Genomic DNA, 22,368 nt, shown 5'->3' on the forward strand with positions numbered 1-22,368 from the left:
CGCTGGAGAACAGGGAGCTAGTACACAAAAGGCTGTTTCCGTCTCAAATGTCCTTACCAAGCCTCTTTGAGATGAACTTTTTTGGGGGAAAACAACCAGTCCAAAAGAACTGGATACGTGTGTGTGTACGAGGGGGCGGGGAGGGTTCCCACTTTTAGTCTGAGTATCATTGTTCACATGTGTGTCCGTATTTTGGAGCCTGGCAGGCCGGGCTAGAGGCTGCGGGGGACGACTCCAAGTTCCCACCCGGGACATCCTGAACAGCAGCAGCCGCAACAACAGGCTCGCCCCCAGACAAAGGGGCCGGCGCGGCAGCGGAGCAGACCGGGGTAGCCGCGGAGCAGACGGGGCAGCCGGGCCGCGCCTGGAGTGCTGGGGGTCGGGGCCACGGAGTGGACAGAGCTGACCCGGCGCGGGTCGGAGTCAGGGCGCCCGGAAAACCCGGCTCTGGGGAGCACACCCCGCCCGGGCTGGCTCGGCGCCGGGCCTTCGGGCTTCCACACAGTCTTTGACCCTCCGTCCTCACTCCGCGGCCCCACAGGCCGCGTAACTGTAACCGCTGCCCCGGCCGCCGCCCGTTCGTTTTTGGGCCGGCGGGCACAGAGCACGGCGCAGCGGGGCCGGCGGCATGGCTGTGTCCTGGAGGAGCTGGCTCGCCAACGAAGGGGTTAAACACCTCTGCCTGGTAGGATGGCGGGCTAGGCTCTCCGTGCGCTTTCTCTGTCCTGCCGCGATTTTGATTCATTCTGTGAGAGTGCATGGGTGGGAAGCTGGAAGTGGAAGTTTCGTCTTAATGCGAACATTCTCAACTAACAAAACTTTATGCTGGAGATAACAATGAACACCCCCAACCCCCGCGTGCCTGTCCCCCAAATGCATGAGAATTTTTCTGACACTGATGGGAGAGCAAATGTGGAGGAAGAGACGTCATTTTCAGTGAACTCATCTTTTCCTTTACCCTTTAAACATTTTTCTCCCTTTGTTCTTTTCCCAGATTACTTCTCTTTGCTTGGGATACGGTGATGTCATTAGTTTCTTAATCTCATTTTGTATGGCAGGGGATAGCTATAAATCATTTAGGAGACCTATTTGGAACCCAAATGCTTAGTCTCAGGTGAAAGCGCTGGGTAAAGTCAGATTTGTTTTCCTCGGAGTGGTTTTCAGCTTGCTAGCTAATTGAAAATGCTTTCTGCAGTTACTGATTTAGGTTCCATTGAAAGCTCTGTGTCCAGGGAATTTACCTGTGGTTTCTACTCATCAGGTAATGATTATTTTTCATTTTTGTTTTCTGTCTCTCACATCTATTTGGTTTAGCTCATCTGGATCTCCATGAATGTCCTGCTTTTCTGGAAAACCTTCTTGCTGTATAACCAAGGGCCAGAGTATCACTACCTCCACCAGATGTTGGGGGTAAGTTGAACTTGGATGATTTGGTGGAATGGGTTTAACACAGGCAGACATTGCTACAGGTTTGGTCAGTTCCATTCCTTAAAGAAATGCTGTTCACTTTAGAAATATTTGTTGTTCTCTAAAGTGATCACATTTTCTTGATTTATCATTCACGCTTGTACAAGTTAAAAAGATTGACTCTCTCAAGAACTGGAGGTAGTGTCAGCTGGAGTGAAATGAATGAACCTGCCAGACTAGGTTATTGGTGCCTTAAAAAAGTTGCTACTTGGCCAGGCACGGGGGCTTGCACCTGTAATCCCAGCACTTTAGGGAGGCCAAGGTGAGTGAGTGGATCACGAGGTCAGGAGTTCGATGTCTCTACCAAAAGTACAAACATTAGCCAGGCCTGGTGGTGGGCGCCTGTAATCCCAGCTACTCAGGAAGCTGAGGCAGGGAATTGCTTGAACCCGCGAGGCAGAGACATCAGTGAGCCGAAATCGTGCCATGGCACCCTATCCTCGGCAGCAGAGCAAGACTCCATCTCAAAAAAGAAACAAAGAATGAAAGAAAAAAAAGTTGCTACCTATTGCTGGCTTGCTAATTACCCTGAAGGATCTGATTCACCGGGAGGACCAACCAATGACAAGCTTTTAGTTTATACTTTATCAGTGCTTTTAGTCCGCTCATGAGCTTATCCAGAAGATTTCTGCACTGTTTGCTTTTACTGACAACTCTCACAAAGCATGGGTCTAATGGGGTTTTTCATTTCTGGGCAGTTCTCAGTGCTTGCTTTGGGTTAGTGGCTGATGATATCCCAGTATTCTAGTATAATATGAGAAAGACATTGGGCAAAACTTTTTTTTCTGATTTATGTTAATATTTTTTCTTTTCTATGATGTTTCTGATCTCATTCTTCCTTTCCATTCCCTTCTTATTTGACTGCTTAACAGAAGATAGTGTTACTTAGGGCATATTGCTTTGTACAAGGAGATTGCATTTTCTTTTCTTTCTTTTTTTTTTTTTTTTTTTTTTTTTTTTTTGAGATAGTCTTGCTGTGACACCCAGGCTAGAGTGCAATGGTGTGATCTCAGCTCACTGCAGCCTTCAATTGCTGGGTACAAGCAAGTCTGTCTCAGCCTCCCGAGTAGCTGGGACTACAGACATGCACCAGCATGCCTGGCTAATTTTTGTATTTTTAGTAGAGACGGGGTTTCACCATGTTGGCCAGGCTGGTCTCAAACTCCTGACCTCAAGTGATCCAGTCTCCCATGAGGTCTGCTGAATGATCAGATGAGGTCCGATGACTTATCAAAGTGCAAGTAATATACATAATTTAAAGTTTTTCAGTCACACATTAAAAAAAGAAAAAAGAAGCCAGTGGCATTGATTTTAATAATATATACCCAACTAACCAGGCAATAAAAGAGACATCAGGATATGGGTAGTCCTCTTGCCCCTCCTCTACTAAGCAGGAATTGTCAATGGATGGGAAGTTGTGGAACTATAAAAATTATTGGTTTGGGAGGCTAAGGTGGAAGCATCACTTGAAGCCAGGAGTTTGAGACTAGCCTGAGCAATGAAGTGAGACCCCATCTCTACAGATACACACACATACACACACATCCATATATGTGTGTGTATGTATGTGTGTGTGTGTGTGTGTGTGTGTGTGTATATATATATATATATATATATATATATATATAAGCTGGGTGTGGTGGCACAGTTGTGTAACTGTCGCTACTTGGAAGACTGAAAAAATAAGATGTTAATTGTTGGAAGATAAAATAACATTGGGATTAATATGTTTCGTTGGGGGTTCTCATCATGATTATCCTTTCCCAGACTGGTCTGATCCAGACTGGAGGCAACGTGGTCACGGCTGGTTTATTATGCCCGAGTTAATGTGCTAATCAGACTGTGCACTTCCTCGCGATGTTCAATTGTCACATGTTGTGAGTTTTTAATCTTAAAATTAGTTGAGGAAAAACAAATCAATTGAGAGAAGCTAAAACAAGCACCCAAACAAGCAAACAAACAAACCAAATAATAGCCTGCTCCACTCTCCCATAGCAACCTTTTAAATAAAGGACTTCATTAATTGCTTAAGATTAGTCTATTTTTATTTATGAATGGAAAGTGTAGTTGCTTGCACTTTATAGAAAGTAGCAGTAGGTTGTGTTCAGCTCTCAGAAATGTAGTTTTCTATTTTTTGTTTTTTTTTAAATATTGGGGCAGTTTAATTCAAAACACTGTCTACAGGAGCTCTTAAATTCATGTTTACTTGTTTTGAGTTGTGTTTTTCACATTTTAATTATTAAAGAATATCATATAATTCCCATAACATTTTAACTTGAAAAGAGAACGATTTTATGCTACCAGATTCAATGTGTCTTAGTGATATATAAATATAACTTAAGAAAGGAGAAAGAAACCCGTGGCATTGATTTTAATAATATATAGCCAACTAACCAGGCAGTAAAAGAGACATCAGGTTATGAGTAGTCCCATATGGCTAGAGTTGCTCAGGCACACGTTATGATTCCAATTAAGCGGACATTTTTTGATAAATGTTTCATATATATGTATATCTATGTATATATAAATATATACATATATACACAACTCGTGTGTGTATATATATATATACACACATATATATACAACACAACTCAAAACAGATAACCATGAATTCAAGAGCTCCTGTAGACAGTGTTTTGAGTTAAACTGCCCATTTTTATATATACATATTTATATAAAAATATATATATATATCATTCATATATACATATATAAATATGTATATTTTTTCCCTCCAAACTACTCAATTTCAAACTAGTTATTCTCATGGTATCATGATGAGATTTTAATTTTAAATTTGCTTTTATTCACAAATATTGTTTTCGACCTGCTGTGTAATCATGAAGCTATTTTTTTAACTTTTACTGAAATACCTATGCTTTCTGGAAGAAAGTTATGAGCATTCAGATTCTTTCTAGTGAAACACCAGGATTATCTTTCTTTAGTCAATCATTATCAGTTAGAAACATTAACTAATTTACCTTCTCAAGAGTCCTGGAAGTTATATCATAACACTTTACAGAGACAGACATCTGATGTCATGTGAACTCTTTAAGGTCAGAGACTAGAGTCTCTGGACAAATGGACCTAGGATTTTAAGTCAGTGTTAGTTTCACAGCTGGTCTGGGCTGCTTTAATTCTGCTGAGAATGAATGTATCCTCCCTGTTAGTTTCAGAAGAGATGTGGTCATTAACTCTTAATTGTACAGACTATAAAAGTCATTAGCTAGAGTTGCTCAGGCACATGTTATGGTTCCAATTCAGGTGACATTTTTAGTTTGTATTATTTAACATTCCACTATTTAAAAACAGTTTCTTCCTGTTTATTGACAGGTGAAATGGGTTATATTTCTTGATGAAATTATATTATATTCTTCATCTACTTACAATAGATAGTGATTCATAGAATTTTAGACTTGGAAGGGAACTTTGGCATCTTTACTTAGATAACTTTTCATTTTCCTAAATAGAAAAATGAGATTGAAATGATTTGTTCACTATCACCGACTGAATTAGTGGCTTGGTTGCTATTTAGTTTATTCCTCTCCTTAGTCCAGTATTAGCCTGCTGTAATGAACAGCTGTATGAAGATATGCAAGAACATTTAAAACCCCACACTGTATGGACTACTAGCTTTACTTTTTAGGTGAAACGATACTTTAAAATGTCTAGCAATTTAAGAAGTTAAATTAAGAAGTTAAGGAAAATGATTAATTTACCCGCAAGAAAAAATATATTTTTAGTATTATTCTTGTTTGAGACTTGCCTTAGATAAATTGTGAAGGAATTATGAGACATTTTTATTTAAATTATTTCTGATTTCACAATATTTATCAGAATTCTAAGACTCAATATTTAATCCATTTGTTAGATAGAATGTCAACTGCATAATTCTCTTTTATCAGTATCATTCCAAACTGTATAGAATTGGAAGTTAGAATGAATGACAGAGATAGTCAAATCTTCATTTTTCTATGAATGATATTAATAATATCAATAACAGATTATACTCAGTGAGAGCTGGCTAATGCTAGACATTAGTCTAAGAGCTTTGAACTGATTATTTAATTCTCTCATACATAGTATGGAGGGCATGTTTTCAAGTTTTTGTTTTGTAGCTGAGAAATTGAATTAGAGGGGTTCTATAACTTGCTAGTGAGGGACAGAGACAGGACTCTAGCCTAAAGATCCTGTTTCCAGAACTTGTATGCTGGTTTTATAAACTTTTAATTGACAAATGCAAATTGTATTTATTGTGTACCACATGATATTTTGAAATACATGTATATTGTGGAATGGCTATGTTGAGCTAATTACCATGTATATTACCTTATATACTAACCACTTTTTGTGATAAAAACACAAAATCTACTCTCTTAGCAATTTTCAAGAATATAGTATATTGTAATAAACTATAGTCACCATGTTGTATAATAGATCTCCTGAACTTATTCTTTCTGTCTATCTGAAATTTTGTATCCTTTGATTAACATCTACCCAACCCCCTCCTACCTCCACCAACTCCATTCTACTCTCTAATTCTGTGAATTCAGCTAGATTCTTTTCTAGATTCCACATGTAAGTAAAATCATGTGGTATTTGTCTTTCTGTGCCTAGCTTATTTTACTTTACTTGATGTTTTTCCTTATTTTACTTTACTTGATGTCCTTCAGGTCCATTCATATTGTCACAAATGACAGGATTTCTTTCTTTTTTGTAAAGCTGATTAGTATCTCATTATGTATAATACCATGTTTTCTTTATCTGTTTATCTGTTGACCAAATTTGTATTGTGAGGCATTGTGCTCTGTAATCTCTTTGCAACATTAATATTAGATTGAACCATATAGAATTGCCATTTTGATAGATCAAAAACAGTCAAATATCAGCCATTTTATATGGTTCAACCTAATAGCAACTGTTACCATTTATTGATTATGTGTGATGTGTCAGAAACAGTTCTTGGCCCCTTACTTTTATAATCCCATTTAATCCTTATATTTAATTGAATCCTTGTAACAATTGTAGAAGATAGGAATTATCGCTTTTTATAGAATTGGGAAACTTAGATTAGCAACTCGTTGCCTTTTACAGAATTGCGAAACTGAGATTCTGAGTGGTTAGATAACTTTCTGAGTAGTTAGGTTACATAGCTAACTAATAGAGAAGCCCAGGTTGAGCCCACATCTGTCTGAAACTGAAGACCATGCTTTCAACCACTCTGTTCTCCAGGTGAGGTTCTGAAACATTGTTAGAACCTGGAATTCTCTAGTCTTATATAAGGTCCTTATACATTTTACCATGGTGGCTCTGAATATACTGTTTGCATGTGTTTCCCTCTGCATATTAGTGTGTTTTTGCATTCGTTAAGAAGCACTCGATCAGAAGTAAAGGTAAGAATATATGCATTATTCTTATATATGAGGTAGACTTGTATAACTTATATATGAGGTGGACTTTGTTAGTTTTCTAGGGCAGCCATAACAAAGTACCAGAGACTTTCCTTTAAACCACAGGTTTAAACAGTTTCTTCCTGTTTATTGACAGGTTAAATGAGTTATAGTTCTTTGATAAAATTATATTATTATTTCCTTTAAACCATCGGTTTAAAGGAAAGAAATTTCTTCACAGTTCTGGAAGCTAGAAGTTCAAGATGAAGGTGTCAGCAGGCTTGGTTTCTTCTGAGGACCTCTCTCCTTGGCTTATAATTGGCTCTCTTCTTCCAGTGTCTTTACATGGCCTTCCTTCTGTGTGTCTGTGTCTTAATCTCTTCTTATAAGGACACCAGTCATATTGGATTAGGGCCTATCCCAATGACCTCATTTAACCTTCATTACCCCTTTAAAGATTGTGTTCAAATACAGTCACATTGTGAGGTAAGTTCAATTTGGTACATCTACCAACTTTGGCAGTCTTCCTTTGGAAGCTAAGCATGCATTCTGAGAAACTAATTTGAGGTTAATGTAGGTTTTTTCTCCTTGATTGTAGAAGTCCAGCTGAGCAGTAGCATTCTAGAATGACATAGCACAAGGGCCCTTCCCAGGCCCTTTTAAGAAGGTGTTGCAATATTCCTCCTCAGAGGTTTGTAGAGCATTATTCTTATCCCCACCCTACAACCATTTCAAACATGCTCTTACACAACCCTTTATTCCCTCTATGACCCCAAAGAAGAAAATCAGATAAATTCGCACCTAGGAAGAGCAGCGTCAGTATCTTATTTTGATTTTATAGATCTTGGCATCAAGAGTATGAATTCAGGGAAATAACTCCCAGAAAAGGAATTAGTGAACATTGAGTAACTACATTACCTTGCAAACTGTTGAGGCCAATAATAGTAGTAGTTGTCGTAGTTCTAGTTCTAGTCATAGTTGTGTATACGTTCTCCTGAGCAACACTCAGCCTGGAGGGACAGAAGCCTGTAGAGCTGTGGACTGCTCTAGTCCATTTATTGCATTTGATAGATAAATTCATATAATTAAATGCTTTATTTATGCTCAGTGCAAAGCTGAATATGGATTGTAGGTCTTCTAACTCCTGGTCAGTGTTTCTTCACGTCCATCATGCTAAGCATTGTATTTATCGTAAAACTGATTTTCAAATTGCTTTGGTAATTCTGGAGACAAAAATAATTATAATTTCTTACTGAAAAGGTCATGGGCTTTGGAGCTATGTGGATATGAGTTTGAATTGTGGTTAAGCATTTCTCTCCCTTTGTGATTTTTACATACTTCTTCTCTCAGCCTAGGTGTAAACTCTACTCATAAAATAGGGCTTACGCCCTACTCTTAGGTTAGATGTAAGGATAACATGAGAAAATGCAGGTGAAATGCTTAACACTTGGTACATGGGCACTCAGTGAATTGGTAACTGTTACTACAAATATTAAATAATGATAATTAGTATTAATGGCATCAATACTATGAATAGTCCCAAAGGATATTATCATATATTATTTATATATGCATATATGTGTGTGTGTATATGTTTGTTAAAAAGAATTAAGAGACATAAAGATAGAAGGAATTTGCTGAGCATACAGATGCTGAGCATATGAGATGACATCTAGGGCAGAGATTTACCCTTTGTTCTATTATTTCAGGGCTCACGGGTGCTTAATAAATGGATGTTTGATGATGAGGTTGCATGTCTGCTGGTCAGTTGGAACACGTTACCTTCAGTCCTTTGGTTGACCTCTGGCTGCCTCCCTGATCCTCTGGAGAGAGAGACAGGCTATTTGCTGCTATTTGTTATTGGCACAAAGTTTGTGGCAATTTGGCTATGATTGTTGGGTGGAATTTTAGTTTGAGTGGAACACATTTCATTCAATAAAACATTATGTAACACTTTTTATTAATTTTCACTGAATCTTGGAGTTTTCAACAGATAAACTAGATAATTACCTATCTCAGATTATTGTAAATTTTAAAGGAAATTAAGATAAATAATAATAATAGCTAGAGCTAGCTTTCATTGCAATATTTTCATGGGCCTGACATTGTGCCAAGTTCCTGATATGTTCTTTGCTACAGTCTCCACTATTCTGCAAGGTAGGTTCTATTCTTAAGAGAAAGCTAAAGAACGTAATTTGTAAGCAATTTTCTCATTGATTATAAGTACGTAACATGAAATCTATTACATAATAGGAGATCTAAAAATATCAGTTGTCTTCTTTCCTCCCTTTGCTCTTATCCTTCACAGCCTCATACAATAATTCACCTTACTGTTTTATACCCCAGGAAAACATGATATAAATATTCTGCTTGTCTCAGAATATTGTGCTGAGTATGATGACTTAATAGATAAGAAAGTAGTTTGAAGAATTTAATTCCATGAATGTGAAAGATTGTTGTTAGATACTGTTTCTGTCTCCTATCATTTCACAAAGCTTTTTTTTTTAAATTGTGCTTTAAGTTCTGGGATACATGTGCAGATCTTGCAGGATTGTTGCATAGGTACATAGGTTTGCTGCCTCCACCCCCGTCACCTACATCAGGCATTTCTCCCAATGTTATCACTCCCCAACCTCCCCACCCCCTGCTGTCCCTCCCCTTGCTCCCCGGCCCCCATCAGACCCCAGTGTGTGATGTTCCCTTCCCTGTACCCATGTGTTCTCGTTGTTCAACACCCGCCTATGAGTGTGAACATGTGTTGTTTGGTTTTCTGTTCTTGTGTCGGTTTGCTAAGAATGATGGTTTCTAGATTCATCCATGTCCCTAGGACATGAGCTCATCTTTTTTTATGGCTGCATAGTATTCCATGGTATATATGTGACACATTTTCTTTGTCCACTCTATCATTGATAGGCATTTGGGTTGGTTCCAGGTGTTTGATATCATAAACAGTGCCACAATGAACATACATGTGTATGTGTCTTTATAAAAGATTGATTTATAATCCTTTGGGTATATACCTGGTAATGGGATTGCTGGGTCAAGTGGAATTTCTATTTGTAGATCCTTGAGGCATGGCCACACTGTCTTCCACAATGGCTGAACTAATGTACACTCCCACCAACAGCGTGAAAGTGTTCTTATTTCTCCACATCCTCCCTAGCATCTGTTATCTTCAGATTTTTTAATGATTGCCATTCTAACTGGAGTGAAATGGTATCTCAATGTGGTTTTGATTTACATTTCACAAAGATTTTAAGGCTTCAGCCATGGTGCCATGACATTGTTCCCCTGGACTTCATTAAGGAATGTTTTAAGAAAGGAATGAGATGTTTGTCTTCATGCAAAAAAAATCACAGTCAACCCTTAACATGCATTATGATTTACATTTGCAGTGTTGATTGTTGAAGTGAGATCGTGAAGGTCTGTGACGTGTTGTAAATAATAGTAAAACAAGTGTATATAATGACCCTTTAACAGCAAAGATTTGAACTGGGCAAATGCAGTTACATGCAGATTGTTTTCATCCAAATGTGGATTTGCAGGATATGAAACCCGCAAATACTAAGGACCTACTTTTCCTAGAGGACAGTTTCACGGGGCCCACTGGGGCACTTGAATTTGCACATTGAATATTTTCAATATTTTGGTACATGCTGGGATCCTGGAACCAGCCCCATGCATATGCCAAGGGACAACTGAAAGAACAAATTACATAGGTAGGGAGTGAGTCTATGTGATTGCTAGAAGCATATCCTAGGGATATTCAACTTTGTGATATAATAAAACTCAAGCAATGTGATAAAACGTTAGTGTCTAGTGAAAAGCAGTTTATTTTCAGTTCTAACAATGAGACTAAAGAAAAAGTAAGTAAAGGAAAGAAGAAGTTTGTTCATTCAGTAGAAATTGTGTTCATCTTTAGAAACTGGAAAGTTGAATTTGACAATGGCTCTCCTCTCTAAATAGAAACTATCAAAGGTTTTCATGGATATGGACATCCATGAAAGGATTGTTCAAGGTCTCCAGACACATATCAAGACTTTCAGAGGTCTGATAAATTTTAAGGGAAGAAGATATGAGTGATTTAACCAAAGCAAAATAATTTTATATAGCTGAGTTTTTTTTTTTCTAATGGAGGCTTAACAACAGGGTATAATTAAGAAAATATTATATGGAATGCCTTTATGAAGATATCTCTTTATGATCAGATTTTTGAATACCTGATTTCAAATTGCAAATAATCTCATTTAATGTGATCATACAAAGCTCAGGTCTGGTCGGAGGATCTGGAGTGGCAGTGATCCAAAGAAGTGTCTTTTATCCCGATGCTATACTTGTGATTCTCTTTGTGAGCTTCCTTCTCCCCAAATTTGCCTTCCTTTATGTGCTTTTCCTTTAACATCTTATCCTGAATAAAAACGCTGCTACTCTACCTTATATGAAAGCATGGATTTCAAGGAGGGTAAGGATGGATCTCATAAGGCTAGAAAGTTGTAGAACAAGAAAATCACCACCTATTGAGAATACTTAGGAGATAGGATGAGAATAGTTTTTTTATTTCTGGCTAATTTTTTTTGGCCACATTTCCTTTAAAAAAAAATGAAACAAAACAGGATCTCATTATATTGCCCAGGCTGCAGTGCAGTGGCTATTCACAGGCACGATCATAGTTCACTATAGCCTTAAACTCATTGGGTCAAGTGATTATTCTCTGGTGTTGGAGATTGGCTTGGACTGTGTAGAAACTATCACTGAACTAACTGTTTTACTATTTTGATTTTGTACATTTTTAAAACATTTAAGAGTGAAAGAATGAGTCAAATGTAAATCTTGGAAGAGTTTAATTTTAGACTTGTAATGGATTTAAATCTTGAATGTGTCATGCTTGGAGAAATACATTTTGTTCAGTGCACACATTTTAGATATATGAAAGTTAATTTGTTAAAGTTCTTTGTGATCATCGTTCTGATTCTTGTTAAAATCAAGCATCTTCTGTCACCTTTTCCTGAGCACAGAATGTGTATCAGCTCAAATATCAACTATGGTAACATCTGTGAAAAGTTGCCAATATCAATGAGAATGACGTGATATCACGAAAAGAACATGAATTTTGTGGAAAATTTATTTAAGTTGAAATCTCAGCTTTACCTCCTAACAAATATACGTTTAAGTGAATTATTAAAACTTTGAAATCCTCAATTTCCTCAGTTTTCAACTGAGATTTGCCTTATTAATTGAACTACATGAACGTTTCAATATAGAAACATTTTGACTCACAAAAACAACAATTTAGTTTAACCTGTGTTTAGTTTAACATCCCAATATATCACTTATAGGATTATTGGTGGGGGGAAAGAGGAGCAGGGAAAGAGAGGAAAAGATTAACCAAGGTGAGGAAAAAATGAGTTTAAGGCCCTCAAAAAGTGTTAATTTCCTTCATCCTATGGCAAGTTATAGTAGACAAATTTATGACAATGCTAAGACTTGCTTCTTTCAGAAAACATCTTTGGAGTTAAGACTGTTTTGAAGTTGAAATCTATTTATAAACATTTGTTAATGATTATAAAATGATTATAAAATTTCCAACAGCTAAGAGAAAATATCTTCTAGTTTAGAGGAAAGCATGCATTTTGAAGGTATATGAAAAAAATATTTTTCCAAAGACAGTATATATTATTTTCTTAATTAGAATTTTTAAAATATTTAAGCTCTCAATTAATTGCTTGTCAGTTGGCTTTGGTTTCCACATTTTAGCTCCCAGTTTCTTGGCCTTTTTAAACCTTCTGTCAAGCAGCTCATAAATTGAGATACATATGAAAAGGACCATTTTATAGGACAGTAACAGTGAATTCTTTCCTTAAAAACAAAAAGATTTTTGGCCGGGCGCGGTGGCTCACGCCTGTAATCCCAGCACTTTGGGAGGCCGAGGCGGGTGGTTCACGAGGTCAAGAGATCAAGACCAACCTGGTCAACATGGTGAAACCCCGTCTCTACTAAAAAAACTACAAAAAAAAATTAGCTGGGCATGGTGGCGCATGCCTGTAATTCCAGCTACTCAGGAGGCTGAGGCAGGAGAATTGCCTGAACCCAGGAGGCGGAGGTTGCGGTGAGCCGAGATGGCGCCATTGCACTCCAGCCTGGGTAACAAGAGCAAAACTCCGTCTCAAAAAAAAAAAACAAAACAAAAAAAAACAAAAAGATTTTTAAAACTTTTTTTGATATGAAGTACAGGGTATTTAATTATACATCTATCTAAGTTCATAACACACTACCCTCATGGGTCTGTGCAAGGCTCCTTTTTGCTTTCTTCATCTTTCATTCATTTATTCATTCATCCATTTAATCATTCTCCATTATCCAATCCCAGTCTTCCAGGAGCCCCCAATACCCAAGTCACAGACAGAGACCAGTTCCTGGGCTGTTAGGAGCCAGATCACACAGCAGGAGGTGAGCAGCTGACAGGGAAGTAAAGCTTTATCTGTATTTACAGCAGCTCCCCATCGCTTGTATTACCACCTGAGCTCCACCTCCTATCAGATCAGCAGTGGCATTCAATTCTTTAGGAGACTGAACCTTATTATGAACTGCACACCTGAGGGATCTAGGTTGCAAGCTCCTTATGAGAATCTAATGCCTGATGATCTGTCACCGTTTCCCATCACCCCCCAGATGGGACCATTTAGTTCCAGGAAAACAAGCTCAGGGCTCTCACTGATTCTACATTATGGTGAGTGGTGAAATTATTTCATTATATATTAAAATGTAATAATAATAGAAGTGAAGTACACAATAAATGTAATGCACCCGAATCATCCTGAAATCACCACTGCCCCCTCTGCCAATCTGTGGAAAAATTGTCTTTCCTAAAACCAGTCCCTGGTGCCAGAAAGGTTGAGACCACTGCATCCTCTTCCTTACAACAGCAGTCTTTCTAATTGGGAGCTAAATGATGTTTATCATTTTTTTTTTTGGGTGTTTTATGTATATGTATCTTCTAATTCACAAAAATGGTATTGGATCATAGGACTTACATAGTTTCTGAATTTTTCTCATCTGGTATTGTATTTTTGAAGTCTATTTACATGGCTATCTGCTTCTTTTGTTTCTTGCTTCCAACTGCTACATGGTATTCTGTAGTTTGCATCTACCACCTTTTATTTATCCATTCTTCTAAGTGTGCAGACTCAGAATACCTCTAATTTGCTGCTGCTTCAAATAGCATCATCATGAATATAACGAATAATATTGTAATATAAATATCATAGGGTAGTTTGTTGGTTTTGCCTACTCAGTTTTCTTTAAAAAAGGAGCACAAATAAGTTGTTCTTTTTGTAAAAAAAAAAAAAATACTATTTCTTTAGCTACTTGTTATAGCAGTTAAATTTAGTCAGATTAAGATAAATATGAAATTAATATTAACATGTGGAACAAGTTTACAAATATTGATATTTGATTATAATAACTAGTTTTCAGTGAGAAAAACCAAAGTATATTGTGTGACATAAGGAATGAATGTAGTCAGTATTTTAAGTATGATTTAATTTCTACATATCTTTCTAATGAACTGCAAATAATAGTAACAATTTAAACAACAAGATGCCATATATATAATACATATATATAATATATATATGTGTGTGTGTGTGTGTGTGTGTGTGTGTGTGTGTGTGTGTGTATATGTAGTTACAGTAAAAACAATAAGCCTAACAAATATAACATCAAGCTTGGGAGTACTAGGCTGTGGAATAAAAAATATAAGACAGGACATTAAAAGGATAGGTGCAAATAGTAGAGTGGATTTTCTTGAAAAATGGGTAAACAAAAAAGTGGAAAACAACTCAGCCTAACTTTAAAGAAAAGCCTAACTTTCTATACTGCAAAATACAGTATAGTAGATAGCTTGTACCAGCCCTAATGAGCAATCATTGGTTAGGAAGGTTGTGAGATGGAATATGAGTGGAAGTGTTTTGTTTTGTACATGGCAGGTTATTAGGATTTTCTTTATTAAAATTTTAATATACATTAAAATACTTTTTTCCAAAATTGTTTGTTAAATGTCTTAACAGCACCTAAGAAATTCAAGCCATAAGAAATATATTATAGAAATATGGTATGACCAGGGAACCACAGGTTGGATAATATTTAATGTTTGGGGCCAACTGATTAGTAGTGGTGTTAAAGGGTCAGTAACTTTTGTCACATATGCCCTCCCAGTGCCTTAATAGTTCTTCTTTACATTACCCGGTGTCCCTGTTGTTTCTTAGATCGCTATAGTATAATATCAATTATTATAATTTATTCTCTTCCCTGTTCCTGTTCTATCCTGTCTTGTCTGGTCCCATCCTGTTCCATCCACCTATCCTGTTGAAACCTGCACTTTGCATTAATGTGTTCTTATTTATAAAAAGTCTAGAAGAAAAGGGATCAGCTGCTTAATGCCCTTCTTCTGAAAGATTCCATTTCAAGCCATTAAATATTTTCAAGTTAATTTTTTAATGTTTATCACACATTTTCCAGTATGAACATAATGCATACCATTAGGGAAAAAAGTGAAAAATGCACAAAAGCAGAAATGGAAAATTTTTAAATATTATCATTATTTGAAGCTAATCTTATTCTTCAAATTTTATTTTTAAGACTTGCCCCACTTTATTTTCTTAAGAAAAATATTTTTCTTATAGCTTTTTAATATTTATTAATTGTTTTCATATTTATTATAGAAAATAGAGGAAATGAAAAAATTGTTATATATATCATCACACACGCATAACCACCATTAACATTTTGGTGCATTTCCTCAGTACAAGTTTTTTATTTTTTTAAGTAGCAATATGATCATTCAGAATCAACAGTTTTGTTTCCTACTTTAAAATGTAGTGTATCACATTAGATTTATCTCTGTTGTCACAAACTCGTTGTCAAGCATATGTTGGTTCTTTTAAATATTTCACTGAATAAACAAAACACAAAACAAACATTTCCATTTTTCTGGAAATGCAATTGGCTTCGTTGTTTCACTGACCTAGAAAATGCAGTGAGAAACGTCATTGTACAGAACACCCCTCTGTTTTCATATGTCCTTTGGATATGTTATTAGATTTTCAAAGTATATTAACCCATTTAATTTCTTTTATTGTGACTTTGTATCGCTTATTTATCCATTGAATTCTTGGTACTTAATTATTAAAATATATTAAATTTCAAAAGAAATACTGGATTTTGTATATTAAGCACTGATAATACAATAGAAAAAATTAGAAACTTCCTTCCACATCTTAGAAGTAACCACCTTTATCTATTTCATTTATGTTTATGTCTATATATCAATGCTTGTATATGTAAATACACATATTTATGTGTGCATATTATTAATTCAGTAATATAGGATGGATATTACTATTTGATTCCCATTGTGTGAGGCTAACTTATTTTATCTTTAATGACCACATAGTGCATCATAATGCCATAATGTGCACTGTAATTTATTTTGCATTTCTCGATTGTTGGATAACTTTAATTCCTTTTTTTGGTATTACAGATCGTAGGGCAGTGAATATCCTTGTAGAATTAGAAAAGTGTTTCTGTATGCCATTTTACTTTTTGAAGAAACTCCAAGATGTGATGCATTGGTCATACCCAATACTAGGTTTTAGAGAAAAAAAAAGATTAAATTTGAATTACATTTTCTGTTTTATTACAAACTGTTGTCTTTGTAAAAATGTGGCACTGGTGTTGTAAAACTTTTATTTGTAACATTTGGAAACTATACAGTGATTGTCAGTTGGAGAAAAGAGGACTACAAATATGTCATCTTACATTTGATTTAATTTATTAGATTGGCGCAAAGTAACTGTGGTTTTTGCCATGGAAAGTAAAAACTGCCATTGATTTTGCACAAACCTAAATATTATTTTCCCTACAACTGAACTAGTGTGGTCTACCACCTGTTGACCCATTAAACTTTCTGAAGAGTTTATCAGAAGAAACTTAACATGTATTTATCAGGAAATTTAAGAAAATAGTTTTTTTATCAAACTATCCATTCGAGTACCCACTGCGTTAGGCATTTTGGCTTTCTTTGCATACAGAATTCTTTATCTTCAAATTGATAGCTTATTTTGGAGGCAGTGTTTTATTTTTTCCCAAAGGAAAGACTGGAAGAGTGTCGACTTCATTTAAAAGTCATAGTTAAAAGACATGCCAAGTTAGCTAAGGTTGCTAGTGTTTTGAGGACAGAGATAGAATTTAAAGACAATTTTGTAGATTCAATTAGTAAGAGTTAATAAGAAATAGGATTGAGTTCAGGAGGAGTAAAATAGACAATATGTTTAAGTCAGATATGCTTAGGAGACATGAGAGAAAAATCATTATATTGAATATCGTACATTCACTATATGAGTTTTAATATATATCATTATGGACAATCTGATTAAAATTCTAATCAGTGAGGAGGTATCGTTGCTATTTCTGTTTTCCCTTAATTTTTTTGTTTGTTCAGGCCACTAGTATATCTGTTTTGGCTTCTAATTTTCAGAGGAATGTTGAAAAATTAAAAATGGTGTAAAGATAAAGAGGAATGAGACAACATTTTGGAATGATTGTTTTTGATGAGGAGTAGCAGAGAGGTAACTAAACACTCAGTAATTGTCATCAGATGTGCTGGACCCGTGATGTAGAAGAGACAAGGCCTCTTTCAGCTGTCCAGTCAACCATGCTCTGCAAAACACGTTCAGCTTCTCCATGCCTTCTGTGCACAGATAATTTCTGTAGAAGGAGGAAGATGTAAGAGTGATATAAAATCAAATGCTGTGTAACTTTTGAAACCTTGTTGTTGGGCATTAGAAAGGTTTATAGAATAAGGGATGGGCCTAAATATTGATAGGAACTTAATAGGTGAACTAAAAAATTATTTCCACTTCAGTAATGTTTTTCAGCCAAAGAGGTCAAACCATTTTCACTTGGTACATTTCTGTAAGGAAAAGTGACGGCAGTGTTTACTGTTGTTTAAATTCTTCAATTCTAGGTTCTGGAGACACATGGCCTTGGTAGAGGTCACAGGTAATTGTGATAAAAATTTCATAACCTTTTTCACCTGGTGAACTGTTCACCAAACAATATTGTCCTTGGAAACCCCTGGAAGTGTTAATATGCAATTCTGAATCCCATTCCTGTTGAACTTTAACTTTGGCAGATAGACACAGAGTCTAGAAAGTGTTTTCTGCCCTCTGTGCTTTTGGCACAGGAAAGACAAGGTAGACAAAATGGTGACAAAAATATCATGATATAATGTTGCTTTCTTCTCTGTAATAGCTATGTGTCCTTCTGGCCTAATAGCTTTTCTAGGGAAAAGCCACATTCCCACTGAAAATGGAAGAATGCCCTTTTTAGAAAGGGTAGATCAAAACATGATGATGTATAACCGATAGAAAAGATTTGAGTTAAGCTTAAGGAAATCTGGATATAAAGTCAGAATGAACTATATATTTTTAGTAGTGCCTTTAGTTTTATGAAAAAAAAAACTTCACCATATTTTTCTTTAGAATTGATACTGTCTTTTGGAGAAAGTATTAAGAGAAAGCAGATTATAGATGAGAAGATAGGTCAATTTGAGTCAAAAATTACATCATAGTTAAAAATCTCCAGGGAAGCTAGTTGACAGAAATGAGCTGGGATCATTTGGAATGAACTGTGGTTTATTATGGCATTAAGATACCTACATGAGCTTGGTTAAACCCAAGAGCACTGAATTGGTAGTTTCTTTTCAGAAATCTTTTAAAAGAAATGATTACCATTTACTGGTTACCCATGACATGTTCTTCATCACTGTTTTCACATGAAACCTTATCAAAATAATCTTATCAAAATAGTTAGGTAATAAAGACCAGTTCAGTGGCTCATGCCTGTAAACCCAGCACTTAGAGAGGCCAAGGTGGGCAGAACACTTGAGGCCAGCTGTTCAATATCAGCCTCACCAGCTGATGAAACCCTGTCTCTACTAAAAATACAAGAAATTAGCAGAGTGTGGTGGTATGCACCTGTAATCTCAGTTACTCGGGAGGCTGAGGCAGGAGAATAGCTTGAACCCAGGAATCAGAGGTTGCACTGAGCCAAGATGGCACCACACTCCAGTCTGGTTGACAGAGACTCCGTCTCAAAAAAATAAACCAAAAACCAAAAACCAAACATATAAACAATTTAAAAAAACCCAAAACAAGCCTAAAAAATTAGGTAATAAGCTTAGTAACTAGCCATTCACTGAATATGTCAGTTTTATTCTTAAGTGCAGTCTTGCTCCCATGGAATGTCTACCATATTCTAAATTTACATCCCTATTATAATTTATTAATGATATTAACTAAACATTTGAATTAGGACTATAATTTTGACTTATATGTATAGGAAAAATAATCTTTTCCTGATTTTCTGCCATAGGCCCTTTTGATTACTATATAGGCAATAAAAATATGCTTACCATAGCCTTGGAAAATTGTATAGCCTATTTCATGGGGTTTCTCTTTTTGTTCATGTATCTGTCTCATGACTACTTTTCTTTGACTTTCATTGCTCAGAACATATTTTCCCCAAAGAGTACTTATTATAAACAATTTTATTTATTAATAACCATGCATTTTTGAGGTCCTCAAAGGTAAGAGACAGTTTGGGCTTTACCACTTCCCATGCAGCCCCATGCTAGCTTTATGTGGCAAACAAGGAGATGAATAGGTAAACCATTGCAATGGTCCCAGCTACTCTGGAGGCTGAGGTGGAAGAATCATCCAAGCCTGGGAGATCCAGGCTGCAGTTAGCTGTGATTACCCCACTGGACTCCAGCCGAGGGACAGAATGAGATCCTGTCTCTAAAAATAAATAAGTAAATGACAGTCAAATAAAATTTTCAGCAGAGATAAAGATGAGAGGGAAAAATATAAGAATATAGGATTCACAACCAATATGATAAATAGGTTAATTCCTGCATTTATGCACCTTCTCTTACCCATCCTCATTTTTTTCTTTTGGGTGTAACATAAAGAGATCATTGTTTAATAGGAAATTCATGTGAAGAAAACCTATATGTTGCAAACTCAAGATGACCCTTTATGTGACATGATTTCCCTAAATGATAACGTCTTAAAAGGAGCAGATAGCATCCATAGTCACAGAGATGGTGGTCTTCAGCACTGCTCTGGGCAATGAGCTTATGTTAAGAATGCGCTGAATATTGGTACATAAAGATGATGAATGAGTCTTAAAATTATATGAAGAATTGTAAAGGCAACTAATTATATTTAGCATGGAAAAAGCAAGCTTGGGTTAGGAAATTATACCACTTTTATCTTCAGGTTTTGAATGTCTGTCTTTGGAAAATTATTATGCAGAATAGCTCTATGGGTAGAAGTTAAAGAGACAGATTTCATCTTAGTGTAAGAAAACAGAATAGAACAGTGGGACATCCTGTTGTCTCTGGGAGAATTCAAACAGAGTTGTAAGTTACCTTTGGTTGGAGACTGTCAGAGAAGTGGTATAAACAGTGAGTAGGAAGTAGGATATAAGCTAGGCCAATTCAGTTTTTTTCAGAATTGTATGTTTTAGTATTTAGCAAAATAAATTTACTGATAAGTAAAATATTTAGTCAAAATGGAATCCCTTCTATATGTAACTCACACATAACTAACTTGAAATGTAGTCCTTGTCTCTAACAAAATTTTACTGGTGTGATGATTATGCAAAGTAATGTAATTGCCAAAATTACTTCCTTACAATCTGTTGTCCACATTTCATTGAGAATAATCATTATCGAATACTAATCCCTTCATGCAACTTCCTGGCTTAAAACAATCATTCTGTGCTATGGACTGAATATTTGTGTCCCCCCAAAATTCATATGTTGAAATCCTAACCATTAAGACAATAGCATTAAGAGGTGGAGGCTTTGGGTGATTTGGTGATTAGGTCACAAAGGTAAAGCCCTCATGACTGGGATTAGTGCCCTTATAAGAGAGGCTTCAGAGGGCTAGTTAGCCACCAAGTGAGGATACCAGCAGAAGGCATTGTCTATGAGGAAGTAGGCCCTAACCAGATACTGAATCTGCCTTGATCTTGAACTTTTAGCCTGCAGAATGGTGAGAAATAAATGTTTGTTGTTTTTAAGCCACCCAGTTTATGGTATTTTCTTAAAGCATCCAGAGCAGACTGAGAGAGACACTGCACTGATTTTAAGATAAAGACACATTCTTAACGTAACATACAAAGTCCAGCAAGTTCTGCCTTGACCAGCTTCTCCAGCTCTATGTTGCATCACCCTCCATTTCCAAGCCACCATATTGGCCTACTATTTATTTATTATCTATACACCATATTTCCATTTGCTACACTTCACTTTTCATGCTGCTTTTTTTTCCTGCATGGATGCCCTTCTTATTTCTAGCTGACTTCTAGTTTTATTCTTCAGATCTCAGTTTACTTTTTACTTTCCATTAATTGGGGAAGGCTTACTGAACTTTCCATTTAGATCTGATTTCCTGTTACACATATTCGTACTGTTTCTCATTTATCACTGTTACAAATTATATTTGCCTATCAAGTTATTTGATTAATGTATTTCCCCTTCTAAAACATAAGCCGCCTAAGGGGAAGGGAATTTTATGTTTTTACTAAACAATTGAACTCCTGGGGCCCCACAATATGTGCCTATCACAATAAATATGTGTTAAATTGATAATATAAGTGGAACAGTGGAACAGATAGTACTTATTTTAAAAATACAGAATAGAATGGTTAGTGAAAAGTTGTGATACAGGGATCCTATGGCAATAAGTTAATTCTATATATGGCCTGAATTTTTGAGACTGTTTTTACTTTTCACAAAAGCCCTAACAGCTAGGATTATGTTATGTTTTATAGGTAGAAAATTGTGTCCCTCTCAATTAACTATTTCAAGATTAATATTTGTTAAGTAGAGTATTTAAGATAAGAAACTATTTGAGATTTTTTTTTCTTTTAAAACTATTATCTTTTATTTTATTTTATTTATTTTATTGCATTTTAGGTTTGGGGGTACATGTGAAGAACATGCAAGATTGTTGCATAGGTACACACGTGGCAGTGTGATTTGCTGCCTTCCTCCCCAGCACCTATATCTGGCATCTCTCCCCTTGCTATCTCTCCCCAGCTCCCCACCCCCCACTGGCCCTCCCCTATTTCCCGCCAACAGACCCAAGTATGCAGTGCTCTCCTCCCTGTGTCCATGTGTTCTCATTGTTCAACACCCGCCCGTGAGTGAGAACATGCGGTGTTTGATCTTCTGCTCCTGTGTCAGTTTGCTGAGAATGATGCTTTCCAGGTTCATCCATGTCCCTACAAAGGACACAAACTCATCATTTTTGATGGCTGCATAATATTCCATGGAGTATATATGCCACATTTTCCCTGTCCAGTCTATCATCGATGGGCATTTGGGTTGGTTCCAGGTCTTTGCTATTGTAAACAGTGCTGCAATGAACATTCGTGT

General features: G+C 36.3%; 1 protein-coding gene across 2 annotated transcripts in view; it reads left to right on the forward strand.

The window, feature by feature from the left end:
• The first annotated feature begins 202 nt into the window (after window positions 1-202).
• Window positions 203-22,368, forward strand: part of NOX4 (NADPH oxidase 4) — a 152,231-nt gene continuing 130,065 nt past the window's right edge. For both annotated transcript variants that reach the window (XM_017510398.2, XM_017510399.2), the window contains exons 1-2: window positions 203-685; window positions 1,315-1,410. In XM_017510398.2, the coding sequence (XP_017365887.1) occupies window positions 629-685; window positions 1,315-1,410 (153 nt within the window). In that variant the 5' untranslated portion in view covers window positions 203-628. The remainder of the gene's footprint in view (window positions 686-1,314; window positions 1,411-22,368) is intronic.

This window comes from Cebus imitator, unplaced genomic scaffold (assembly GCF_001604975.1).
Source record: "Cebus imitator isolate Cc_AM_T3 unplaced genomic scaffold, Cebus_imitator-1.0 Scaffold438, whole genome shotgun sequence".
Taxonomy (NCBI): domain Eukaryota; kingdom Metazoa; phylum Chordata; class Mammalia; order Primates; family Cebidae; genus Cebus; species Cebus imitator.